The sequence below is a fragment of the Eublepharis macularius genome, chromosome 2 (assembly GCF_028583425.1).
Source record: "Eublepharis macularius isolate TG4126 chromosome 2, MPM_Emac_v1.0, whole genome shotgun sequence".
Lineage (NCBI taxonomy): Eukaryota > Metazoa > Chordata > Lepidosauria > Squamata > Eublepharidae > Eublepharis > Eublepharis macularius.
This window is the reverse complement of record NC_072791.1, coordinates 151,267,129-151,295,026: the sequence shown is the minus strand read 5'-3', so window position 1 is coordinate 151,295,026 and position 27,898 is coordinate 151,267,129. Positions and strand designations below refer to the sequence as shown.

Below are 27,898 nucleotides of genomic sequence, written 5' to 3'. Positions count from 1 at the left end.
ATTGTTCTTGGGCCAGATACACTTTTAGCCTAACCTACCTCACATTGTGGTGCAGAGATTACAGTGTTAGACTATGACCTTGTAGATTTGGGTTCAAGTACCCTGTCTGCCAGAAATCTTTCTGGTTAACTGTGGTTCCATCTCTCTCTTATCCTAATCATAAGGTAAAGCAGGAATGGGGAACACTCTGTACTCCTTGGAGGAAGGGTGGGACAAATATGTACTAGATAGCTTTAGAATTTCTGCTCTGGGAGAGGGCCTGGGCCAGCACTAACCTCAGAATATTGCTTGTTTAACACTGCTTTTGTCTGACAGTGACGCCAGTAAATCTTACAAGATTTGGACATCCCATAGATACAGAGAAGATTGTATAAATTTATCCTTAAGCAGGATTGTTCTTGGTTCCCCTAGATCTTTAGGTCTTGATCAGGTGTACCCATTCCTCACCCTGCCCAAGTCTGTCCTTCAGGCTGCTCTCGTTCCAGGCCTTCCTCCCTCCCAAGCAGAGCTGAGAGGAAGATGAGGCCAGCCATCTACTCCCCTTCAGAGCTGATGACAGGCAGTAGGAAAGTACTGGGTCTGGAAAGCAGGAATAAGTTGGTGGTTATTGTTCAAACTGGTAAGGGTGGATCTAGAGAAGAGGTTTAGGCATGAACACATAGGAGGCCAGAGGAGAATGTGGTAGGAAGTAAGGCTGAGCAAATGGTCATGTAATTGGTATTTAGGTTAAGTGGCTTGATAACTGGATGTCTTTGGCAACTAAAAAAATCTGCCTGGGGTAAAATTGGAAATGAGGATGCATTTTCATCCAACATATTTTTAAAAAATCTTTTGAAGAAATAATGTTATTAGGGTGGATAGGGTAGAGTGGGCAGTTGGGACAATGTTGTTTGGGTTACTTATTCAAAAATCTTTTCAGAATGACAAAAAAGTAATAAATGATCATCTGAGATGTCAGTAAAAATGATTCAGTGTATTTTCAAGCAGGTTATAGTTAAATTTTGTTGTTAAACAAGCCTTTCCCCCCTTTCAATACATGTTTCTCAATTTTTCTATGTTTAAATACCAATCTAAATATTTTTAGCAAATGAAAACCATATTGAATTTTTTGGCAAATATTTCTCTTCCAATGAAAAGGTGGGCTATCAGAATTGAAACTATGAGATATTAAGTTTGGCAGCAGGGGAGAGGGGTTCAGTGAAACGGGGGAACCTCAAATGGGTTACGTAGCTTTGTCCCAAAGCATTTTGAGTAATTAGCTCTTTGTCAGGAGAAAGTCTTTAAAAATGAAAGTATAATGAAGAATACTAAACACATTTCTCACTACAGTTCCTGCAATTACTTAGTATTAAGCCTCCAAGAGATTGTGGGGAGCTTAGTAGAAACTACCAAAGTTTCTCTGCTAACTGAGGTGATTGGTTTTGCTCAATATAAGTTTCTTCCTGCACTCACTGCAATGATTTGGTCCGCGTTTTGATTTGTGTTGCACTTTCTCCCTTTGCTCAAGAGGAAGGCTACAGCTATTGTACCTCCCACTCTTCCTCTACCCAGCTTGTTCACCTGCTATGGGCCAAAACTAAGGTATGCTTGCCAAGAGAGTAAAAAGCACGAGTGGCATCCCTGCACCTCTACTTGGGAAGTCAGAGACCAGATTTCTAGGTTGATGGCCCTACTCTTCCCCTCAGTCCCCCAAGCTAGTCAATCCTACATTGTAGAGCTACAGCATCATCTGTAGCATGGCTTTACAATCCGAACCCAAAGCAACAGTGGGTGTTGATAGCCTGAGCTGAGCTCTGGCCAGGAACACACTTTATAGTGTGTGGGAATACAAACAGTAGGAGAGGCTGTGTTAGATAAGCACAGCCAAACTGCAACATCACCCCACCCTACTGCCCGCCATTCAGTGGCAGCTTAACTCCTACTTGACACTGGGCCATCACATGGCCAGTTTCCTCATACAACAGTCATGTCTTAGTTCCTCCATTTCCCCATCCAGAAGATTAAGCAAGACGGAGGAGGGACACTTGTTACAATTCTATAAATGTACACTAGATGGAGATATGCATAGTAGCAGACATGTTTTGCAGGAATCTATATTGTATTGCAGCTATGGCTGTGAAACCTTTTAGCTGAGCAAATGTCAATGGTTCAGAATCTTCAGATGCTCAAGGAAAAAGTTTTCCACACAGGTTCTGTATGGTAGGAGAGAGTTGTTAGCATGACCGGGATCTGAACCTCATAAAGAGGATGGCTGAGTTCTGGGTAGAGGTCCCAGGATGCTGGGACATTAAGGGACAGAGGGTCAAACTCAAAGCCCCAAGTCTGAAGGGTAGGCAACAGCATAAGAAAGAGGATCTGACAAAAGAATTGAGGAATAAAGCTAAAGGCAAAGATCAGTGGAGAGGGAGAATTGAGGCAAAGTGCTAATCAGAGAGGAGTCTCTGAAGAAATGTCACAATACTTGAAGAATTCTGTGCTGAGGGGGCAGGGACAACAGAGTAAGAGGGAGGATGGTCAAGAAACTGGATGGCTAAAGAAAGAGGGACAAAGAGAGCAGTGTCCTAAAAAGCAGGAACCTGTAGAAACAGTAGATCATGAGGACGAAACCAAAGAGAGGAGAAACAAACGAGAAAGTAGAAGTGGTCTAAAATTAAATGAGCCTACAGACAAGAAGGCTGTGTGCTGTTCACAGGAAGGGAGAAGGGAAGAGAGTGGACTAAGGGGCAGTAGGATGGCTATGTCTAGAACCTAGATCCTGACAAGGCAATTTTGCCAGTTGTTGCTTCGACTGTCACTGTACCATTATGTCCAAATTATCCGAAAAGGGTGATGAGGACCAAAAAGTATGTGTGCACGAGCACGTGTTGGGTAAATTTCACATCATTTGAATGAACCAGCTATTTTGACTATAGGCTTCTAGTGAGTAACATGGTTGAGGATGTCTGAATTTGTGACTTCAGTGTCTTACTATTCTTATCTCCTTTTCTTATCTATGCCTATCTTTTCTCTCCACTGCATTGCTCTCCCAGAAGGAAGACTTTTTAGAAAGGTAGCAAATAAAAAACTAAAACAGGCTTGTAGTGTTTGAGATGTCCCAAGCTAAATGCAGTCCTCTGGCCTTGTAGGGTACCACAGCAAGCAGCCCTTGCCAGGCTAGTTCCAGGTTTTGGGGGCCCCTGGGAAGAGAGTGGACCTGCATGCCCATTACTAGGCTCCCCTTCTTGCCCACCTGCCCCCCCTTGCCTTTGAATCCTTCCTTTGCCCGCTTGCAAGCTCTCCCACAACCTGCAGTCATAGCTGCCCACTCTGCCTGCACACCTGTTCCCCGATGGTGCTGGGAGGTAGGAGCAGCTTTGAGTACCAGTGACATGGCCACCAAGAATGTTAATTAATTAATTAATTAATTAGATTTGATTTATACCTCACCCTCCCCACAGATGGGCTCAGGGCGGCTAACAACATTAAAAATACATTAAAAGTCACAAAACCATAAAACCAATTTTTTTAATGCTTTGTGCACCACCCACATGCCTTTCTCCAGCAGTGCAACAGCATATGCAGCTGGCAGCAGAGGTGACAAAGCGCTCACAAGCACGCAGTGGAAGGGTGCGAGTGCAGGTATCAGAGGAAATGTGTGAGGAGGGAGTCAAAAGCAGTGGGCCCCACCAGAATCCATGAGCCCTGGCAGTTGCCTCACTTTGCCATGTGCTGATGCTGGCCTCGAGTCCTTGCATAGGTGCCTGCAAAGGGTGGGAGTGCCAGGCATCTGCAGGGCACAATATGTAGCTGGTGGGCTGCATTATTAACCATGGATAATGTGTTGTGTAGGTCTGAGCTGAAGATATGACCAGAGCAGATTTCAAGTCCCTGCCAGAGTTAAGCAGTGCTAATGCTAAATTGCGGCTCAAACTGCAAGTTGGCTTTGAATATACAAATCAGCTAGTTCAGTAATCTGAACAACAAAAGAAATCATGGCAGTTAAATTTGGTTATGTCAACCAAATAGCCCGAGACTGAGGAAAGGGAAGAACGCCACAGAAGAGAAATGCTGGTTTCTTAGTTTTATTTAGTAGTTCCTGCTGCCCAGAGCACCCCCCTACCCCGTGCCTGGTCCCCAGACGACAGGAAAAAGCCACTCAGGAGTGGGCACAGCTGTTCCCTTTAGACCCACTGGGTTCAGTTAAAAAAAATACACACCTCCTGCTCCCCCTCTCATATTTACCTTCAGAGATATAAATAAAATAAATTAAAGACACAGGTGGGGGTGGGGAGCAGCTCATGATGAGGAAGAAAAAAATGCAGGAATAAAAATTATTCATCACTCTGCAGCCTGGCTTCAGATCTCACTGCAAACGTCAATGCATCAAGCTCCAGGCCTTCAATTCCCTATATTGCCAGTTTCCCAACTAGGCTCTGTCCTCAACAGGCCAAAACCCTTGCAAGGTTAGAGACAGCAGCATGTTTCTACCAGTCTTGGAAAACCAGACACTCATACCAAGGTGACGAAATTTCCTCAACTTCTTGCACCTCCTCCATTCCTACTTGCTACTCCTTCTCCCTTCCTCCGCCCCATGCTGTATAAAACACTTTCCTCAGTGAGAGATGAAGATATAAAGCAATTTTTAAAATTCTTACAGGAAATAATACCAGAGTGGAACTGAGTGAGTCCCAAGAAATGCAGAAGGTGCTGTCTTCTCGCATCCAGCCCAACCCCAATGGGGAAGGGACAAAGTATGGAACCCACCCCCACCCCACCAGAGGTTAAAAATACAATGAGAGCAAGGACTGGTAGGCTGGGTGCTGCGAGGCTTGAGGGAAGTGAGGGGCCCTTTGCTGGCAGGTTGGGATGCTACTTCTCCGTCAGCGAGAGCTGGAGTATGCGTTGCAGCTCCTCATCTTCCTCTCGACGCTGGCGTTCCCGTTCTTCCTGCTCCCGTGATGACAGCTCCATGGCCAAACGCAGCTGCTCGTCGAAGCTGGGGTAGGGGGGAGGCAAGGCAGAGGAGCTGCCACCATTGGTGCTGAGAGCTGGGCTGCCCTCAGAAGGAAGAGGAGCACCATTGCCACCTCCCATCTCCACTGTGCCCAGGCCTGGCCCAGATTGAAGGAACATGCTTTCCTGGATAGCCCTGCGTGGGGGAAAGAAGGGGAAGAAAAATAGGTATTATCAAGTGGGTGGCCAATGGATCTGGAGGTACTTTTTTATTATTTATGTCATTTATAGTCCGCCTTTCTCACTGAGACTCAAGGGGGATTACATAGTGTGAGATCAGTACAATCAGTAGCAAGGACAAGGGTAGGCATCTCCATACAGTGTCAAGGACATTTCCATAAACAGTGTCATAGCGTAGATGAATACAAGTTTACAGAGACATAGCATTAGCAAGGAGTATCTGCAAACCACATTTAACAACATCTAGTGTCTGGGCAAGCCGTGGGAGTGTGTGCAGTGTACTCACATTTTCTTTCCATTTGCCTACATTTACATAAACATACATCTGATTCATAATCAGAGATTTCACTTCTAGGGTTGCTATCCCATGCTAAAGCACTTACCTCCCCCTTTCGATTTTCTCAATTTTGTTTATGTCATTCCTCTCCCAATACACACAACTGGTGAAGGGTTGCTTGCCTTCCATCATCTTAGATTGCTATTTCTTATTTCTATTTAAAATCTCTTTAAGAATTGCACAATTGAAAAGCCCTGACAGGAATCTTACAGGGGAAACCCATCCACTTCACATAGCACAAAACATATCAAGAGCACAAAATATATTTTCCATGTATAAAAAATAGACTCATCTGATGTATGATCACATTTTGTATTTACTGGAGTGGACACAGACAACAGGATAAACCACTTTGACACTACAGCAGCTGCAACCATGATGGCTGAGGAGGGGAGCCAGGAGCTGTGCCAACTCCTGGTAGTAAGTATGTCAGTACCTTGTTTTTTTTAATTATTTCAGCCCTGCTTTTCTCTCCAGTGGGCATCCAGTGGCTAACACTGTTCTCCTCTCTTCCATTTTATCCTCACAACAAGCCTGTGAGGTAGGTTAGGCTGAGAGTCTCATTATATGTGCACCAAACTTGACTTTTACTGGTGAACACCCCAACCCAACTAATTTTTAACATGCTCCAGCGGCACGGAAGGCAATCTAAACTCCCCTCTGTCTGGAGATCAGGGGGTGGGGGCACCAGCCATGTGACCATTTTCAAGAGGTTCCAGAACTCCGTTCCACCGCGTTCCAGCTGAAAAAAGCCCTGGTTCTCCAGAAAGGCCTTCCCATTATTTTTGGTGGGAAAACACAAGAGAGAAAGCATGTGGCAATGTTCTAGGAAGATGCCCTCATGGTTGAATGCAAAGGAAGTGACTGGGGAAAGAAATGTCATGTGAAGATTTGGGATATTTGTTTGTACCTTCTTCTCATCAAACTCCAGTAAGGAAGAGGAAGCTATCAATATTTAGAGGTAGTGATTATCTGAATGAAGGCTATAAGGTAAAGCTTAAGCCAGGTAACAGGGTTGTAAATGGGTAGACCAGAGAGGAGGTGTCAGGGCAGTCTTGGATGGCATTATGCAGGATGGCATCATCCAGAACCTCACAGGTTCTGAACCTGAAGTTGTTATTGGATCACTTGAAGTGCTTGATTCTCAGCTGGTGGCTTGTTTCTCTCTGAGGCTGCCATTGTCACCAGTGAACATGATGAGATCAAGATAGGGTGGTGTGATGCCCGATCGTTTAATCTTTCTGCTGGCTCTTAGCTTTTGTCTTGGAGATGGGACTCATATGACTGGCAGGGAAAAGCTGGTCTTGGACAACTTTCTCTCCCAGATGGAGGGGAGAAAGAAAGGCTCCCTGAAAATGGAGGCTTGATTGCAATACACCTTCAGGACTTTGAAGGCACAAGGTTTTTATTGATTTGTTTATGTTATTTACCTCTCCCTTTACCTAGCCATCAGACCATTAAAAATCAATCTGGAGTATTTAAGTACAAAGAATCTGCCTGCCTTAATAATTATTAAACCTTAGAAAGCACTAAAGCTTATATTAGCAGTACCTACTGAGAGGTTCTTAATCTAAAGTGATTTAATGTAGACTGTTATCTCACCTGCCCCTGTCCCCACTATCTAACTCCAGAGAGAAAATCTTTTATTTTGGAATTCAAAGCCTCTGGCCCTATAACTGGAGCCAGAAATTCAACCCCAAAGTACTTCTGATCTGCTCCAAATCATCTGTGTTTGTGCAGTATCTTAAGCTTTTTCTGCTTCAACTTCATGTGGATCGTGCCCTCTGCCTCTGGATTAATCTTTGGTTTATGTACTTTGTGAACGTTTCTATCCTTGCCTTGGGAACTGAACCTTTGATTGGAAAGGAAATTATTGTCTCTGCTTTTACCCTCTCACTCAACTTCTTTGGCCTTTTGCTTCCCCTTTCCTGAGCAGTACAGACTGCATAGTTTGCGTGGGTATTTGTAATATTGGAATCTCAACATGGGCACTCAAGTACTAAAGTATTATTGCTGTATACATTATATTATTCTGACTGCTTCAGTGTGCTAATGTTTCCCTCAATAAACCCCCTCTCAATCCACCTAATTCAAGGCCTCAAAGCCTCTTCTAAACTTGTACTAGGAACAGCTTTATTCTGTCAATGATTCGTTATACCTTTTGACTGTATCATAATCCAGACTGGGATCATTTTTGTAACTGGTTATAAAACCTAAGTCAGCAACTCCTTTAAAGTGAGAGGTAGTTGAAAGGAAGTCCCTCCAACATGTTCAGGTCATTCCAGTGTGAATTTGAGCTGCACTGGGAAGTGGGCAACATTCACACAATTATGTGTATAGGTAAAAACATGTCTCCTGTACCACACATGGTAACAGTAGACTAGATAAAGAGTTTATATCACGTTCATCCTAAAGAGCTGTGCTGGTTACTGGTTTCTTTCTTGGCTCAGTTCAAAGTGCTTTTAAAATCCTAGATGGTTTGGGCTCAAGCAATCTGAAGGAAGAACTTTTCCCCATATTTTCCCGTTTGTGCCAGAAGATCTTTAGGCAAGGTTCTGCTTATAGTTCAGGGAGTACATTTGCAAGTGTCAAAGATTAAGACCAGTTACTTCTTTGTATTGGTGTTTTGCCACTGGAACTCCCTTCCCTTAGAAAGATGGTGAAGTAACTAAGGGAGCTTTCAGAGACAACTGAGACCAACTGTGGCTACGGTTTGCACCTCTGATCTTGTGATCTCTACTTGTATATATTTTAATGTTATTTCACTGTGCTTTACTGTTAATTTATCACTATTGATAGTCACTTTGTGAGCCCTTTTTAGGTTATAAGCAGATTCAATACATATTAATAGAGCTCAGGACCACTGTGATTTCTAAGACTCAGACAGTGCCCCCTCTTTTCTCTTCAAAGGAGATTAACAGTGCAGCAATAATGTGTTGGTTTTGATTGACAAAACTGCAGAGGTAGAGCCCCCTCCCCACTTCCTCCCTCTCTTGCATGGCCTCGATCTAAACTGGGGTCCTGTAACACTATTTCTATTTTTAAAATGCTGGGTTGTGCTGATCTCCAAGCTGCCTGTCTTATTATATATAATTATACAGATTGCAGAATTCAGCTTTTTTTCGTCACATGATTATCAGGGTGATTGGAATAAGGTTTAACACATAAAACTGGTTATAAACAAAAGGTTTCCCTGGATAGCTGAATATTTTAAGGTTACTTAAGTGTGAACTCTAGTCTCATAGTGTCACACTCATACAAATGCTAACCTCAAGGAGTCTTTTATAAATATAGTTGTTTGATAAGCTCTAGTACCACATTTATCTCTGGCCTGCCATCCTCTCTCTTCCTTCCCTAGAAACTGAAAAACCAAGCTCTTTTCAAACATTCCTCTTGAGACAGAATTCAAAATGACACATTTCCACTTCTACATTACTGTAATTTCTTCATTTAGAGACTTCTCAGTTACTATTATGAGGCTGCATTAAACAGTACTACTGCCAATAATAGGGTTTTTATGTTTGAGAAATGTGTCATCAGATAATGCTGTGTTGGACAGAAATAATATCTCTGTTTTGAATGAAACAGTCATCTAGGATTTAGGACCTAAATCAGTACTTATGCACCTGACATTTAAAATCTAGTTCAAATGAATAAATGAAAGATACAGTTTGGAGGCCAATCTGTAAACTGCTGTCAATATATCTTGGAAATGCACTGGTACATACAGCCTGCTGCCAACACTTCACCAGCGTAACGAGCAGCACTGGAGGAATACTGGAAGTGGAATTTAGTTGGTATCCTAAGCCCCATCCCTGATGTAACGTTATGCTGGTGAAAACGTTGGCACAATATAAATACTTCCACTAAAAGCAATGGGAGTGTATCACATCCATTCATACATGAGATATGGCACTGCTGAGTTTGCAGCTGATGACAACTTTCCTAAGTACAACACTCCTATGTACAATATAAACTCCATCCATCATACCCATTTCTCAGATGACAGGGCATGCATTATAGAGACATGCTAGACACACTAAGAACACATACATACACAGGATATTTTTATAATAGGAACTCTAGGGAAAGGACACTTTGCACAAAAAGGAAGCACTTTACATGAACAGCTCAAAAGACAACACATGTTGTCAGCATACTGTTAATGCTTCTTTTCTCAGAACCCTTATAGGTAAAAAAATTTCCTGCCCCCCACACCTCTCCAAATGTTGTGACAAGGACAATGTACCTCACACAAGTGAGCAGAGAGATCCCCTATCTAAAACTCTGCGGCAAATGCAAACCTCCACAGTCAACAAGTACCTGCTGTGCGCTGCCTCAGCAGTCCTCCATCCCTCAATACTTGCTAGCAGTGTCTCCCACACAGGAGGCACATAGTTAAGTATGCACAATGCAGAAATGTCCCACACCACCTGGAGATATGTCAGCAGAACATCACTTCATTGTCAGTACATCATGCTAGTATAACCCCACAGATATGTGGAGGAAACAGGAAGCACAGCATTTCCCTCCAACCTTTGCTACAGCTGACCAAACACTTATGACCCCTTTTGCCTTGCAGGATCACAGTCCCATGCAGTAGCTCCCACAGAAATTGCAGAGACAGTTCCAATGCAACTCTCCTCCCAGGTATATGTGAATATGGGCCTGGTGACTAAACTTTCTCCCCCAACTAGTAAATCCCACCATGTGACAATACCCAAGCAGAAGGGGACAGAGTTATAGGAACTTCAAGAGAACTTAGGTGGAGCCACTCTCAAATCTGTAGCTCACAGCATGTGCAGCATTCTGGAACCCTCTTAAAGTTTCTTGTTGCTGGCAAGCATCACTCACCAAAGACTTTGTGTCTTTTTTCAAGTAGCTCTCTGACTGGGAAAGAAGACAGGATGGACTCCGTTCATGGAGCAATGCTAACCACTGTTGAAGCTACAATGTGCCCATTAGTGACTGACCAATGTGCATCTAGCTGCTCTACTGCAGGGTTGCCAGTTCTCTTGTTCCAGCCTGGCTCTTGTACCACTGCAAGCTACTTACTTTTATTTATGTTACTTCATATATACTCTACCTTCCCCTCCAGTGGAGGCCCCCCAAAACTTATATCATTCTTGTCTCCTCCATGTTATCATCACAACAACTCTGTGAGGTAGGCTAGGTTGAGAGTGTGTAACTGGCCCAACATCACCCAGCAAGCTTCCATAGCACAGTGGGGATTCAAACCCCCACTCTACACTCTAACCACTACACCACGCTGGCAGTGAATTCTTGACCATCACAAATGTACCTACCATTACTTGTGATCCTGCTACCTGTAAATGTAGCTTTCAAAGGAACAGGCACCTTGCTAGACCACCAGAATTTGTAACCCTATAAATCTGACTTGCCTTCAATACTGATACTGTTCAATAAATGCATGGACAGTATTGGAATGGGATTTGGTAGGTAAGGATCTATGGCTAACACATGTTTGTTTCTAACTGTAGTTGTCCTCCAGTCATGGATGCACACTGCACGAGAGCTGTGTATGTCATCCGCTATGTGTACAGTTGTGCAACAACATGGGGGATGGCCAGGCTCGTCTGTATTCACAATCCCCTGACCACTGCTGATGTGTGATAAATCACCCAGGCTACGTGATGGAGAGCTGAGATGGAGAAGAAGAGTTGTTTAGTTGGAACAAATAGCAGCAGATAGTAGTAATGAGCCTCCTGAATGTGAGATGGCCACATGGAAAAATGCTAAATGAGTGGTTTCTAGGGCAGCCAGTCAGCACAAAGCCTCAGTGACTGAGTATGATGGTGCAAAATCTTAGCTGGACAAAAAAGCACATGTTGCAGGTAAAGATTCAAATGCCTAGAGCTCTGAGAACTGTGGTTATTACAGGGCTCCTATTGGGCATGCCAAAGTTTTCCCTCCAGTGAAAAGTATTGTGTTTCCTATGTGTTGCATTCTGAGGGTGGATGGGGGTAGGTGTGCAAGCATTACTGTGTACTGGCTTCTTGCTTCCATACATGGCACTGATGTGTGTGTGTGTGGGGGAGGGGAGGTGTCACCTACACCTGGCTGATATGGGGGTGGATGGGTGTTGGTGGAATTACTAAGAACTCTACTACTGTTGCCATTTCTTCTCTGCTGAAAGAGCATAGGGTACTGACTAGCTATGCAGGCGCCTCACCACTATGAATGATGCACTAACATCAAGAGCTTAAGATTCAGCTGCCACTTGTCTTAAGCATATCAGATATATATTTAGGTTTTGCCAAGTTAATACCTCCCCAGTGCACCCTTCAGTTCTGTCATCATAACTTTCCTGGCTATGTATTGTCGAAGGCTTTCACGGCCGGAGAACGATGGTTGTTGGGGGTTTTCCGGGCTGTATTGCCGTGGTCTTGGCATTGTAGTTCCTGACGTTTCGCCAGCAGCTGTGGCTGGCATCTTCAGAGGTGTAGCACCAAAAGACAGAGATCTCTCAGTGTCACAGTGTGGAAAAGATGTTGGCAGGTCATTTGTATCTACTCAGGAGGGGTGGGGTTGAGCTGAGTCATTCTGTAAGAGTTTCCCAGGGTGTGGAATGCTAATGGCGGGAGGCTTCACTGTAACCTGAGGAGGTTCTTTTGCATATGGATTGGTGCTTGATGTGCTAATCTTCTCTGCAGGGCTGTTGTCGGGTGTGGAGCGTTTTGTTGGCCTGGTGTTTTTCAGAACTGGAGCCCATGCTCTGTTCATTCTTAAGGTTTCTTCTTTCCTGTTGAAGTTTTGCTTATGCTTGTGAATTTCAATGGCTTCCCTGTGCAGTCTGACAAAGTAGTTGGAAGTGTTGTCCAGTATTTTGGTGTCCTGGAATAAGATACTGTGCCCTGTTTGAGTTAGGCTATGTTCAGCCACTGCTGATTTTTCAGGCTGTCCAAGTCTGCAGTGTCTTTCATGTTCTTTTATTCTTGTCTGGATGCTACGCTTTGTGGTCCCGATGTAAACTTGTCCACAGCTGCAGGGTATACGGTATACTCCTGCAGAGGTGAGGGGGTCTCTGCTGTCTTTTGCTGATCGTAGCATCTGTTGTATTTTTCGGGTGGGTCTGAATACTGCTTGAAGGTTATGCTTTTCCATAAGCTTTCCCATCTGATCAGTAATTCCTTTGATATATGGCAAAAACACTTTTCCTGTAGGTGACTGTTTTTCCTTGGTTGTTTGATTCATCCTGGGTTTGATTGCTCTTCGGATTTCATTTCTGGAGTAGCCATTTGCCTGAAGTGCGTGGTTTAGATGATTAATTTCCTCATTGAGAAAGCGCGGCTCACATATCCGTCTTGCACGATCCACTAATGTTTTCATTATGCCTCTTTTCTGTCGGGGGTGGTGATTGGAGTTTTTGTGTAAGTACCGATCAGTGTGAGTTGGTTTCCTGTAGACCTTGTGACCTAACTGAAAGTTTGCTTTGCGGATGACCAAGGTATCCAGGAATGAGAGTTTTCCCTCACTTTCTTTCTCCATTGTGAATTGTATGTTCAGGTGGATGTTGTTGAGATGATTCAAAAACTCCCTCAATTCTTCCTCCCCCATGGAGCCATGGGGAGGAAGAATTGAGGGAGTTTTTGAATCATCTCAACAACATCCACCTGAACATACAATTCACAATGGAGAAAGAAAGTGAGGGAAAACTCTCATTCCTGGATACCTTGGTCATCCGCAAAGCAAACTTTCAGTTAGGTCACAAGGTCTACAGGAAACCAACTCACACTGATCGGTACTTACACAAAAACTCCAATCACCACCCCCGACAGAAAAGAGGCATAATGAAAACATTAGTGGATCGTGCAAGACGGATATGTGAGCCGCGCTTTCTCAATGAGGAAATTAATCATCTAAACCACGCACTTCAGGCAAATGGCTACTCCAGAAATGAAATCCGAAGAGCAATCAAACCCAGGATGAATCAAACAACCAAGGAAAAACAGTCACCTACAGGAAAAGTGTTTTTGCCATATATCAAAGGAATTACTGATCAGATGGGAAAGCTTATGGAAAAGCATAACCTTCAAGCAGTATTCAGACCCACCCGAAAAATACAACAGATGCTACGATCAGCAAAAGACAGCAGAGACCCCCTCACCTCTGCAGGAGTATACCGTATACCCTGCAGCTGTGGACAAGTTTACATCGGGACCACAAAGCGTAGCATCCAGACAAGAATAAAAGAACATGAAAGACACTGCAGACTTGGACAGCCTGAAAAATCAGCAGTGGCTGAACATAGCCTAACTCAAACAGGGCACAGTATCTTATTCCAGGACACCAAAATACTGGACAACACTTCCAACTACTTTGTCAGACTGCACAGGGAAGCCATTGAAATTCACAAGCATAAGCAAAACTTCAACAGGAAAGAAGAAACCTTAAGAATGAACAGAGCATGGGCTCCAGTTCTGAAAAACACCAGGCCAACAAAACGCTCCACACCCGACAACAGCCCTGCAGAGAAGATTAGCACATCAAGCACCAATCCATATGCAAAAGAACCTCCTCAGGTTACAGTGAAGCCTCCCGCCATTAGCATTCCACACCCTGGGAAACTCTTACAGAATGACTCAGCTCAACCCCACCCCTCCTGAGTAGATACAAATGACCTGCCAACATCTTTTCCACACTGTGACACTGAGAGATCTCTGTCTTTTGGTGCTACATCTCTGAAGATGCCAGCCACAGCTGCTGGCGAAACGTCAGGAACTACAATGCCAAGACCACGGCAATACAGCCCGGAAAACCCCCAACAACCATTTTCCTGGCTATGTTCTGTGACTATGGAATATACAGCCTGCTGCTCATTGAGTCTGCAATGCTACCTCCTTGCTGCCAGGGAGACACTTACCGTTCCAGCTGCAGTTCCTCATCATAAGATGGAGGATTGGATCCTGGTCGTGTGTTGGTCAGAGCTTCCCATATAGTGACCTGATGTGACATGCAAGAAACAGCATACTAAAATCAAGGGTGCACAGCTAAGTGAGATCAAGATCTGTAAGGCATTTGCTGCCATCTATAAATAAAAACAGTAATAAGCTCCACTGACCAACGCCACCTGGAGGCTGGCTTGCTATGAAGCCGAATTCATCCTCCCCTTGGTATCCACATAGCCATGGTTGGCCACTCTGCAACGGCCACCCTCTGAAGACCCTGTGCTTTGATTCCAGGAACCAGATGGGCTCATCTGCTAAAATTGAATGGATCTGCCGTTTTCCCCACATAGTAGAGCTGCTGCTCTCACCTGGTCTGTCTCTGTGCCAGCATCCAGAAGGCTCTGCTGAATGGCAAACTGAAGCAAGTCATCATCTTCATCCCTCATGGGCTCTGTACGGCCTGCGCCCAACATTGTGTAGCCCTGGGGCACCTCAAATACTGATGGGTCCACCTCACAGGGAAAAGGATACACTGGGGCCAAGGACAAAGACATAACGGTTAGTGTGGTGGTCAGGGGTGAGAGAGGCCCGATTTCCACAATTCCCCATATCAACAAAGACCAGTTGATTCAGCTGTGCCTTGTTTCCCCATCTATAATAGAGACCCTTAAAAATGTTTGCCATACCCAGTTCCTTAAGGTAAGAAGCTAATGGTTTAAGTCTTCCCAGGGTTGTCTAAGTTAAAACAAAGGCTGGCAGAGCTTATTTTCCTCACAGGCATTTAGCTGATTTATTATTAAGATCACCAAGCAAAAAACCACGGAGTAAAAAATTATTAGCAGTTAATTGTCCTTCCCCACCATCAGTCAACTTGACTAAGCAGGTACACAGATATTCACCTTATAGTGACTGGGATATACTAGGACAGGTCCTTTCTACGACTCCAACCATCCATTACCCAAAATTTGGGCTGGAGGAGAGACAGTCAAAGGAGGGTTCATGCTTACGTAGAATGTAGGATAAATATTGATCACTGTTCTGAATATGGGGATGTCGGAGGAGGAGAGACGGCTGTATCTCAGCAACTGCTTTCTTCATCACAGGAAGAGGATCTCAGGTACCACTTTCATCCCTCTTTTCCTCACTGCTGGTGGTGGAAGGTGGTGTTGCTGGTACCACCCTTGAGATACCTTTTTTTCCTAGCCACAAAAGCTCTATCCTCTTGCCCACCCCCAGCCCTCTGCAAAAATTCAGATCAGTGAAGGCTTAAGGAAACAAGGGATATAGCTTTGAGAGTCCTGCCTTGAATCTTACCTTTGGTGTTGTTGGCTGCTTCTGCTCCAGCACTCAACTCCTCAGTGCTCCCTGGAGTGGGTGTGGGAGAACAGATCCGTACGGAGCTAAGGGGCTCATCACAGCCACACAAGTTACTGAAAGTGATCCGAGCATTCAGCACATGGAAGAGGGGGATCTCTGAGAATTAGGTGGAAAATACACAAAAGAAAGCAAGGATGAGGGACGGGGGGGGGGGGAGTAAACAAATGCTGGCAAAACTATTCTCAAGTCCCTTCATTTCCCCACCTGATCTTCCTAAGGTATCTTCCTTTTCCCCTAACAAAGGCTGACAATACCCTACTCCTTCACCTTCACCTCCATCCCCAGCTTCATTCTTGCTAACAGGTTCTCCAGATCTGTCTCAAGCCACTGTGTCTTCAAGCTCCTTCTACAAGAATTAGACCTCTTTCTCCCATCCCACCCACAGTCACTTATGCCTTGCATCTCTCACCTATTTTGACAGGGAAGCCAGGAGGTAACTTGAGGGTAATGAAGTCACGCAGCTTGGCAAAGTGGGCATTGCTGATAGCCATCAGATCAATGATGGGTGTTACCTGCTCCACCAGGGAGAGGGGATGATCCTCGCACAGCCATAGGGTGGCCTTGAACCTAGCAAATATGGAGTGTGTCAAATACCATAGAAACCTTAGCACAGGGAGATCAGTCTGCAATGTGCAGGACAATGCTCTCATTTCCCCCTTTCTATTTATTTCATTTCTCTGCAGACTGTCTTGCGAGCATCGTGTGCAAACTTCTTGACTCCTGGTTACATTTCTTCCACCTTGTCCCTGCCATACACCCTCCCATCACTGCACACCTCACCTCTGTACTTTGCTGGACATCTCAATTGGGCGACCAATATTGCGAGACTCCAAGTTGAAGTTGGGGTCAAAGTATTCCTCAGGGGTAATAGCCGTTGGGTTGGTGGGGCTAGCTGACTGCAGCACGGGGGCCTGCAACAGTGGGAATCACAGACCACCTATATGTACCCATAGTCCCTCATCCATGTTCCAGCTCATTCCCCACCCTCCATCTTCTTGTCATCCCTCTGCCCTCCTCATTTACCTAGGCTCACTTGTGAGGCTGGGACAATGCCCCTCTCCCCAGGTATGGATGGGATCTGACCCCGTCACTCACTCACCCCATTCTGGGCAGCATGCTGCTGGGCAATTCCCAGGAAGGACTGGAAGGGAGTCTTGGAACCTGTAGGGGAGGAGAGGAGGTTCAAGAGAATTAGTCCAGTTCTCCTTTCCAAGGAAGTCTTCTCTCCACCTCCTTAGCTCATGGGCTAAGTGATTATGTTTTGGGGAAAAGTTTAAACCAGGATTTCCAGATTCACCAAGGAATGGCATTTCTCTTTCTTTATTACCACTGGGCCTGGCCCATCTGCTCTTGGACTTCCTGGGGAACCAGCCACAGTGCGAGAAGGGGAGGGAGGGCCCTTCCAAGGACCTGCTTTGACTTATTATAAGACTGCTTTTGTTAGCAGTTTTGTTTGACTTGATGGTTTCTGTTGAAATAGAAAGGTAGGATAGGACTTTAATAAATAAGCAACAGTTGCCAACGTTGGCAGCTTTCCTCCTCACTGTAGCAGCACCATGATGAGAAGCCACATGTGCCCAAATAGCCAGCCAGACTATTAAATGCTCTGCAATGTGAGCGTACCGAGACTGGCTGCTCTTTAATAAACTGATGGTTCCCTTGTGATGGCCTTCCACCCTCCTGTGCAAGCTAGATGGGAAGCAAAAAAGCGCCCCCCCCCTCCACTCTGCCAGTATCTTGACCAATAAACGCTCACAAAGACAGAAGCGGTTGCTTTCATGGGTTACTGCAGCTAGAGAAAGCAGGAGGAGAGCACAGTTCCCCATGCATGTGTTTGGTCAGTGGTGCTAGGTACTTGCTAGTAATGGCACTAACTGCCTTGTGGGTACAGTATTAGTAAGGGAGGTGGTTCACCCTACTGTGCAATGCATGGGTAAGTCTGAAGCATGATTGCTTCAGGGCCAAACTTAATGTGATGCAGGATATCCACAATCAGATCATCTGCTTTGCTTTTCTGTTTTTTCTACTCCAAGCCAGCCATGTGCAGTTGCCAATGCTGAAACCACATTACATATAATAACCAGGGGGAGGAAGGTCTTCAGCCCCCCTGCTCTGTTTTCCTGACCTGAAATGGCCCCAGGGGGTTTATTTGCCCCACTGGAGAGGTGACTGTGTGTTGAATGCTTGCATGTACAACACCCCCCCAGGCAATTAATGCTCTGGGGCCGTTTGAGGTCAGGAAAAGTGTGTGTGTGGGGGGGGAGGGGGCAGAGATTGCAGCATCTCCTCCACCCACATTGCAGCCTCAGTCCAAATCCAGCCCCTGCAATGCTTTAGAACTGAGTTCCCATGGAAAACTTACAGCTGCCAGCTTCAGGTCTCTCGGGTGATCATATGTTAAATGTAATGTGTAGCTTGGTCCTCATTTGATGAGGGTGCAGTTTTAGAGGAGAGTTAAACCCTTTCCTCCAGTGCAGTTTCCCCAGTCTAAATTGTTTCAGGGGCAATTTAGATCAGGGAAATGGTTTAGCAGCAAGGGGTTAATCCTTCCTCACGAGGCTTTACAGTCAAATTAGCAATGCAACACAGTTGCTCTGTAGTAGAAAAACAAACTGGGGTGGGGGAGATCTGATCATAGAAGGTCTGAGTAACATCTTGTTTGCTCCTTAGTGCTAGGATTCAGAAGGCTGAGTAAGAAGGGAGTCGCTGTTTTTAAAATATGCGCCTGAAGGTTCAACTTAAAAAGATGTTTCAAGCCTCTGAGTCTTCCCTTCCCATCTCTAGATTGACACTGGATGTAGATAACAGGTCCTAGTAGCTAACATAGCTGTTCTTACACCCCTCTCCCCACTTGGCCTCTTCCCAAAATTCTTTACAATCATCCACTTCCCCCATCATTTACTCTCTAGCCTGAAGTAACTAAGCCTGCTGCAAATGGTGGCTAAAAAGAGCCTTGAGAAACAGGAGGGAGTCCTTATTCCATGCCATGACTAATGAGGACAAATCACTTGAGGCCAGAGGGCAGCAACTGCCAGAAAACATAACATACAAGTGAGTGGAGCTCTCCAGGGGAGTTGGGAGGAGGGAAATAATCTGCACTGTGTGGGTTGGCATTGGTTGAAATAGCAAAGAATTACAACTAGAGGAGGTTCATGTATGTTTTACCCTTGTTGCGCGTTTTGTCCTGGTCTGACAGGTGCTCGGTACGGGTTTTGGTAACAAGCTCCACATTGCTGGCACTGTAGACCTGGAGAAGCACAAAGTCCACCATTGTCACATGATCCCATTGAACACGAGCCTTACAGGAAACCAGGCTCACCCCTGCCCCATGGAGCTGTGGTATCAATAATGGGAAACTATGAACACAAGCGACAAAGGTAAGAATGGCAGGTAGTTGTACCTTAGCTTCGTAGCCACTGATGTTTTCCATTTTCTCTGAGCGCCAGCCCCAAATACCAGATTTGTTCCTGCAGAGAAAGGAGACCCTAAGTTAGGCATGACCAAATCCCTGGTTCAAATATGATGCTTCTTTCCCTAGCTTAAAGACACAGATTTCTTCAAATGCTGCTTTTGCACACAAGCACACAAACGGAGAACCCGAGCCAGCTTTATTCCTTCTTTAATCTCGTCTTTAAAAGATCTAGAGAGTGTAGGTATGGCATTTGTGGTAATAGTGGTGCAGGACAGAGGGGTTTTTGATCCATGTTCCCAAAGTGGTCCTTTGGTAAAACTAGTTGCTAACCAAGGATAGACTTCCTTCTTCCCATCTTTGGCTCATTCATGGGCTTCCAGTACCACCAAGTGTTTCCATTAGGGTTATACACATTCCCACAGCCTTTCCCCCCCATTCCAGCTCACCGTTCAAAGGCAATGTTCTTGGTGTCAAGGTGGGTTGAGACGATGGGTGAAGTGAGCCGGCTGGCAACATGCTCCTCTGAAGGCTGCATGGCAGCCAGCATCAGCTCAGGCTCGTGCAAGGCTAGGGACAAGGTTTCAGTGTATACAACTTGCTTGTCGTGGTCTACCTCCATCACCACAGCATTCTCCTCTGGCCAGCAGGGAAGGGGGGAAGCAACACAGAAATATTAGTACCACCACAACTCCCAAATCCCACACTGATTTCTTCCAAAAAGGGATTTTTCTGACCTTCGCCTTTAAAGATGTAGCTGCGCCGGCCCCGCTGCCAGGTCATGTGCTCAAAGCCCAGCAAAGTAGTGTCAACTCGTAGGTTTTCACCTCGCTTCCACACCCGGTATACATCACTTGGGCACATCTTGGAGACCAGGGGCACTGGGGATGGGCAGGGGGGGAGAGAGTGAGCAGGAGGACTGAAATTGCCCCCAAACTCTTTCTGAGTTGCCACGGTTGCATCATTGTCCAAGGAGGCATTTTAGCTTTGCAACAAATGTGGATGGAAGGTCAAGCAAGAGACAGGGATGTGCCCAAAGAAAAGAAATGGGTTTCATGGCTGAAGATTATTCCATCCCCATTTGGCTAGGATTCTATCCATCTATTAACCCTTTAACTCTGGAGCACTACAGTGATGTAATGTGTCTCATGCAACTGGATAGACCAGGAGTCGGCAACCCCAAGTACCTGTGCTGAAATGCAGCAGCCCAGACCAGTATGCTGAACACACACAGCCAGTTCTCTGCCAAAGAAACTGAGGTCAGTTCCTAATGCACTGGCAGCACTACTAGGCCTGGCTTGCTTCCAGTGTCCCTAGACAAATACAGCCATCCTCTTCCTTCCCTTTGTTTGCTGGTACACCAGTATCTTCACAAGTACATGATTTTTTTTTCAACACTTGGGCCAAAACTATTGCCTGTGTCTGGGACAGAGTCTGTTCCATGATAAAGCCACTGCATTCACTGAAGAAAATGGTGAAGGCACCCGGTATTCCCCAAATGTAGGCCAAGTTCCCATGCTATGCCAGTGGTGTGCAACCAGCAGTTGCCTGGCAAAAACTGGTCTGTAAGTGAGGGCTACTTGGCTTACAACTCCTGTTTCGGATAGTTTACCTTCCCATCTGAAACCAGCAATCATTGTCCAGGATTAACCTTCCTGTCGGCTACTAAACTGGCTGGAAAGAAGGTAAAACTGCCGAAACCCAATGCCAGAAACTGCTCTCAACGAAAGAATGCCCTGGTCTGGGCCTCCACCAGTTGTGAATCCACCAGGGATAGGAACTGAGCCAAAGAGGGCTCCTTGGCCCTAATCTCTATTCACTGTATTTTGTTGAAAGTTCTGTTCAATACAGTCAGTACCACACTTGCCTGAGGTCCTGTGGTTCCCATCTGCTTAGTATTCCCTCCTGGACAGTCATCTTCAGTCACCCACTCTAGCTTTTATGAACTTCTCCCCTTCACTCCCCAAAGATGGAGTTCCACGCACTGACTTACCCCAGCTAGTAAACTCCCATTTCATTTCCACATAGAAATCAGGAGCCTGGTGGGACAGAAAACCACAAAAAGAGACAGATCAACACAGATGAGAAAAAGGGCAGGACCAGCAAATCTCTCCTCTCTACACACAGTGTGTTTGTGCAACCACATGACATAACCCTAACATTACACTCTTCCAATGGGAGTTCATTGTTAAATTAGATTGTTGCTGCCAGAAAGCTCAGGAGTAATTCAAGTATCCCCTAGGAACCACAGTTAAAAGGGCAGCACAGACAGCCTGGGATTCAGAGTAACTACTGTCAATTTAAAAGTATATTTTTCAAATGTATTCTCCTCCAAGCCCCTTTATTCATTAGCAAATGACTATGGGAAGGATAACAAGTTTTTGCAAATTTGAAACATGCACTGGAGAAAAACAGATAGTGAAAATGCAATGATTCCATACATACATATGGGAGAGAAATGAGAGATTCACTGCTGAATCTTGTAGGAGTAGAATCTTGAGTGTTCATTTCAAAAACATGCACCTGCAACCACAGCTTCAGGACAGAGAGAGAAAGATTCCCATAAGATATTAAGCTAGACGTCTTTGGCAAGGCTTTTCCCTCTCTTCTTCTCAACCTCTGCCAAGTTTTCTGACAGGAGTCCAGGATGGACATCCCTGTGTGGATGAACACAGAATGGAGATAGAAAATGCTCAGAGAGCAAAGTCAGCTAGAAAATGACAGCACATACTCTACGTAGTTTGTTGAGAAGCTCTGGGATGCCAGCTAGGCGTTGTGTGGCACGCTGGTAATCACGATACTGGAGTACCAGCTGCACCATCTCTGGGTCTCCTGTGCTCACAGCCTCCTGCAGGACTAAAGCACAGATGAAAAGACATAAAGAAACTATCAATATTCGCTTCTTGGAACCACTCCCTGTCCCCACCATCTCCTCCTTTTAAGTCCAAATCAGAGTCTCTTCTATCCTCACTCAAAACTAGTTGGAGCAGAGACAGACTATTGATCTGCCAAAAGGGCATGTCTGATTGTCAAGGGCACAGGTATCCTGTTAACTGTTGCTTTCTGGAGAAACATCTGCCATGCAAACCACACAAAGCAGCGCTCTGAGAACCTGTTAGTAAAATCAGGATAGGTATCCCAAACAAAAGTTAGGAGTGAAAGGAAGCATAATTGTTCCATCTTCCAAACGGATAGAATATATGACAAAAAGGTGTTGTGGAGCCAGGGCTGTCAGTCATATTGCACACTCCCCACAACCACATCCCTGATGTCTCAAATGTTTCTCAACACCTGCCTTCCCCACCCAACTTTCACAATCTCCCCTTCCATATTCCTGCTCTCCTTTCTGCTGAGGATATAAGGAGCTGTCTTATTCTGCGCCACAACTTTCCTCCCTAGAGTCCAGTGCTGTCTGCTCTGACAAACGGTCTCTCTCCATAACCTTAAGCAGAAGTCTTTTACAGCCATATATCCTGATAGCATTTAAATGGAGAAGCCAGAGGTTGAAGCTGGGGGCCTCTACATGCATTGCCTGTGCTGTACCATCACAAAGCTTCCATACTTGTCCAGCCATGGGCATTCTCCCGGCCCACATTGGCACTGTGTCGCAGCAGCACCCGTGCAGACTCCAGGTTCCCCAGGGACACGGCCAGCTCCAGGGGTGTCCTGCCACGTGGGTCCAACATCTCGACATCATGCTGCAAAGTGTAATGCACAGGATTAAACATCTGGCTGACACTTTCCTTGAGGGAAAGGCAGGACTGGGGCTGAGCCCATTATGACAGGGAGGGCGGTCTAGAAACGTAACGTAATGTAATATAATAAATAAATAAATAAATAAATACTATGAGGTGAAGTTCAGCCCTGAAACCTGCCTTTTATGCCTGAACTCTGCTCTATGAATGGGGATACAAATATTACTGTTATTTCTTGCTAAAGGTGACCGTTCACCCAGCACTGTTTCCAGATACTGCAGTTCCTATTTTTTAAGAATATAAGGGGTTTAGAACAGATTCCACATATCTGACAGATTGATCTCACAGTGGGTTGTAATGTAATATATCCACCAGCTTCTAGAAGCTGAAGCACACTGACATTTGGATCCAGAATCCATTTCAACTTGTTATTATTGGGTCTTGGAACTCAGGTAGTTTCTAGAAAAAAACCTTCACTTACTACAGCAATATTAGTTTCTTCTGGGATCATTTACAAGAGATGGCTTTCCTCAGCAATTCTTTTGTCCCTACATTATAGTAGGGATGGGGGCAAAATTGACCTTTCTGTGCTGCAAAATTATATGATTTATTTTTACTTGGAGAAAGGGAACACTCAAGTGCGGTAATGATTGACCACACATTCTCTAAACTAAAACATTTAAGAAAAAAATCAGTGAAAAATAATTTAAAGGGTGGATAATTACAATAACTCATGCTGCTATCATAGGAACCTTCCTTGTGCTATGGAAAGTGAGACTGTCACAAATATTGGATGAAGGAATCCTTGTTACAGACGAATGGATTGCTAGTTTCCAGTCTTTTCCAGTAACTATGCTGGGCTGAACAGCCCAGTCTCCTCTTTCCTACATGTGATCTGTAGGGTACCTAAGTATGTCTTATGCTATCATATACCACACTGAATTGCTATGTCCCTGTCCCTTCCATCCCATCTCCAGATCCCTCCAGTTTGTAGAGATAAAAGGAAAACAGATTCAGGCAGTTGGTAAAGAAATGCAGCACATACAATACAGCCTTAATATATAGAACTCACTCCTGCAAGGTATAGTGATGATGGCAACAAGTTTACATGACTTTTTAAAAGGATTAGACAGATTCTTAAAGGGTGGAGCGATCAACAGTTATCAGCCATGTGGGCTACATGGAACCTCCATGCTGAGAGGCAAAGCTATAGGTTTCATCTGAGCCTCCAATAGGCACATTACTGTCACATATCCCCACCTAAATTTCTTTGCCTCCAAGATTCACCCCCAATTAATTGCTCCTTAGAAAGGAAAAGGGGAAAATTCCTCTAAAGCCACCTGCTCTTTAACCTACTCAGCCCGATCCCGATTTCTTACTCAGTTCAGAATCAGTTGGCAGAAGTAGAGGTCAGTATTCTCCCAGTCAGGCTTCAGATTCTGATATCTCTGTTCTCTAACTTCTGTGTCCAGGCAGGAGAACAAAGACACAACATTTAAAATGTACTGTTCAATCAGCAGCCAATGGCCAGCCTGTCTCCAGTATTTATCTGTCTCTACTGTGCCACAATATAGGTGCCTGCATAGTGCTCAATATTATTCTATACAGGTGCGCCTGGGGTGAATTCTGAGACCCTTTTTTGTGCTCCTCTGTTAGTGCCAAGAGACTTAAACATCTTTTTTTAAAAAATCATGCTTGATGTGTACATGTGCATTAATCTTTAAAGATTTTTTTTTGCCCTTTTCCAAAATGGTGGGAGCCAGTGCACTCTGTACTCTGAATAAGCCACCATTGGAGAGGGAAAGCCAGGCCCTAATATCAGAGGATCTTATGGTTATTACCACTATTAGTGTTCCTTCAAAACCATTTGGGACTTGAATCTTTGAGGTGGCTTGCCTTCATGTGCCCAATTTTGGTTATGGATGCTACAGAATCAAAGCTGAATATGTGCTGGGCTGTGGGATTCCGAGCAGATGGACTCAGAGGAGGAATGCTATTTTCTATGAAGCTTCTGCTGCCAAGTCCGACAAAGAACGGGGTTGGGGATTCCCAGACTGAAAGACTCACACTGTTCATCTATCTGCACAATTGTTCTCCAACCACTGGTTGGCTTGGGCTGAGAGGAGAAATGAGAGCTACATGAAAAAGAATGGAGACGTGGGATTAGGAGTATGATGAAGCTAGGAGAAAAGAATGATGGAGCCATGCCGGTTGGGGTCAGGGGAGGTCCCTTGAGCAGTTCTCACAGCAATGCAAGCATGCCTGTGGGTGTAGGGGTTCTGCTGGAAGAGGTGGGGTTCAATAGGATGCAGGGTTAGAAGTAGTCATGTTAGGGTTCACGCCTGTGTCTGACACCTTGCTCTTTTCCCATTCCAAAAACAGCAGAGGGAGAAGCAAAGGCTTAGGATCATCTGGGAAGAATCCCACACCCTACCTCTCTTTCACATCTGGAACTCCAGATGTGTGAGGCTATGGGGTGGGCCGGGATGAGGGGCAGGGGGTGATGGTGGGGGCATTTGTGGATTCCCCCTCCCCCCGTACCTGTCCCTTGCGCAGCTCGCTGTCCAGCGCCTGGTGCCGGTTGTGCCAGACGAGCAGGTGCAGAGGAAAGGCGTCTGCGATGCGGGCCATCCCGTCACCATGTCCCCGCGCCCGGCCGGGTCTCTGCTCCGATCCCTTCTCTAGTCGAGGCCTTTCCGGGTGGCGGTAGCAGAGCAAGCGGCTCCCCTCCTGCTCGGCTCCGCGCTGGGCCCGCTACGGCGGTAGCGGCGGCGGATGTGCTCCCGGGAGGAGAGGCAGGCAGGGAGGGGCGCGCGCGGCCTGGCCGGGGCTCGCTGCGGGTCCCGAGGCCGACGAAGCCAGAAAGCTGCGGGCTGGGAAGAAGGGGCGGGCCTGCGGGGCGCAGGGAGGAGACAGCGGCGGGGGTGCGGAAACCTGGCCCAACCCCTGCACTTTCCCCCGGCCTGGCTGTGGCTTCGGCCCACGCGAGAGGGCCACAGTCCAGGGAGACAGCAGCCCTTGCGTCACCACCGGCAGCGGGAGGTAGCGGAGCAGCAAGGCGGCCCTTTGCAGCCCGCTTTGTGACTGGGGGCTTCAGAGGGCCAGGGGCGTGCACATGGTCTCCTTTTTGGCTTGCGACCCCCAGAGGGGTTTGGCGGGAGAGAGAGGGCGCTTGGCCGGGTCGGCAGGCAGGGGTTTAGAGCTTTCTTACTCAGGCCCTTTTTATTGCCCCTTCGGAAATTTCTCGCGGAAAGCTGGCGACAAAAATGGGGATGGGATGGTGGTGGTGGGGTTCGTTAGATCCTGGCCGTAGCCCTGGCTGTGTTTAGGTTGTCAGGGTTCAGCTCGAATATGTGAAGGAAGGACTGCCTCTGCACGTGTGCAGAGCGATATTCTTTCCCAGCGAGTGCCACACTCAGTGTGTTATATTGTGTTTGTGTCTTTCAAGCCAAAATTAAAGGGGGGAGCTCCTTAAATGTAACAATAATTGATCACAGCCCAGTGCTTTGTCCTTAGGCTTGTTCAGTGGCATTTGAAAAGGGCAGCTCCCTAGCTATGGCCAACTCTCCAGTGTCAGCCACTTTAGGCCTTGTCGGGCCAACAGGGAGGGGCTATTGGGATGCAAAGACAGCTGACTGATGCATTTCTGGTTTGAAGGGATGGGGAGTTTGGCACCTGGTTAACCTGTACCAAAGCAGCTTTCTCTTTAGAGAAGCATTTAGTAAACAAGGCAGTGACCAGGCCCAGAAAAATGTAGCACAGGAAGTGAAGAGGGAGGAATGAGGAGGGAGGAATGCCTACTTTTGTATACAGGGCAGGTTGGCCAGACGTCCTGTTGTTACCTTGGTAAATTGTGAAATAGGCTTCTCCTTCCCCATCCTATATCCTGAACTATATTTTCAAGTAGTGTATTTCTCTCCATTTTTGACAGGGAAGGACGTCTGTACTTAAGACTAGAGCTGCACGATGGGTGGAAATTCCACTAAAACATTGCTGTCATTCCCTCTACGCTGAACCTGCTAAATTTTGACAATATACTGCTAAATTTCTGCCCAAAATTGCAGCTGTTAAAACTATAGCCCTATCAAAGGGGGATAAATGGCAATAACCCTTTCCTTTCCTACATCTCTACCAAGTTACCAGGACCAGTTTTGAATTCTGCTTGTGCCTCGCTATGCCACTTTGTATAGATCTATCAATATATACTGTTTTATGTATCAAAAACAAATCTACTAGCTCTTTAAAGGCTATGCCATAATATTTTGTGGACTACAGCCCATGTGGTCCAAAGTGTTATGCTCAGTTGGCAGATTTACATTAGGTGGTGGAAAATGGCCTCAAATTGCAACCCAGTTGGGTTTTCAAGGCAAACAGAGGTGGTTTGCCATTGCCTGCCTCATAGGTACAGAAAAAATATATAAATGTGAGGCCATAAAATGTCAGGGGTAGAAATTAGTAGAGCCCAAACATACAAAATGAAAAGGAAGTATTTATAACTGAAGTGAGTGGTGATATCTAGCTATGCCATACTATGCTAATTAGACACCTGTATCAGAAACTAAATGTACAGTGCTAACTTAAAATTGAGTAAGTTAAATTTTGTGGATAAATTCTAGTTCAGCAATTTTATGCTGGAGCCCCCTTGGAAATGTTTTGTGTTGTGACTGAAATCAGCAATAGGCTGTTCTAGGAGACTGAAATGTTCCCCCACTGATTGGTGAATGTTGCCATTTTTTAAAATCACATTTATATCAGTTTATTCTTTTGTGTAGATATGTCCTGTTTGTCCCATGTAGACAGTATAAAATATTTGTTGGGATGTGGTGGTTATATCGAAGGATGAGTAGACAGACGAGTTCCTACTTGGAATGAAGCCCCATAACAGAGTTGCCTGAACAGATAGGGGAACAGAATGAGGCATTTGGATTTGGTTGAAGTCCCCCACTATAGAGGTAGTAAGTAGGAATGAAAGCGTATGGGGACTGTGTCTGCCCTCCCC

At 45.5% G+C, this 27,898-nt stretch overlaps 1 protein-coding gene across 2 annotated transcripts; it reads right to left on the bottom strand.

Annotated features, from left to right (window-relative positions):
* Positions 1-4,047: 4,047 nt before the first annotated feature.
* Positions 4,048-25,841, bottom strand: ANKRD13D (ankyrin repeat domain 13D). 2 transcript variants are annotated; one of them, XM_054971956.1, is made up of 15 exons: positions 25,441-25,841; positions 22,767-22,902; positions 21,936-22,060; positions 21,198-21,243; positions 19,942-20,085; positions 19,654-19,843; positions 19,196-19,262; positions 18,961-19,042; positions 16,895-16,956; positions 16,576-16,706; positions 16,205-16,362; positions 15,733-15,891; positions 14,787-14,950; positions 14,394-14,473; positions 4,048-5,128 (listed from the first exon to the last, which is right to left on the bottom strand). In XM_054971956.1, exons 1-15 carry the CDS (start codon positions 25,528-25,530, stop codon positions 4,849-4,851), a joined length of 1,914 nt encoding a protein of 637 aa, XP_054827931.1. In that variant the 5' UTR covers positions 25,531-25,841; the 3' UTR covers positions 4,048-4,848. The 2 variants fall into 2 exon arrangements, with proteins under 2 accessions (XP_054827931.1, XP_054827932.1); XM_054971957.1 differs by lacking the exons at positions 21,936-22,060; positions 22,767-22,902; positions 25,441-25,841 and adding an exon at positions 21,650-21,913.
* Positions 25,842-27,898: the final 2,057 nt, after the last annotated feature.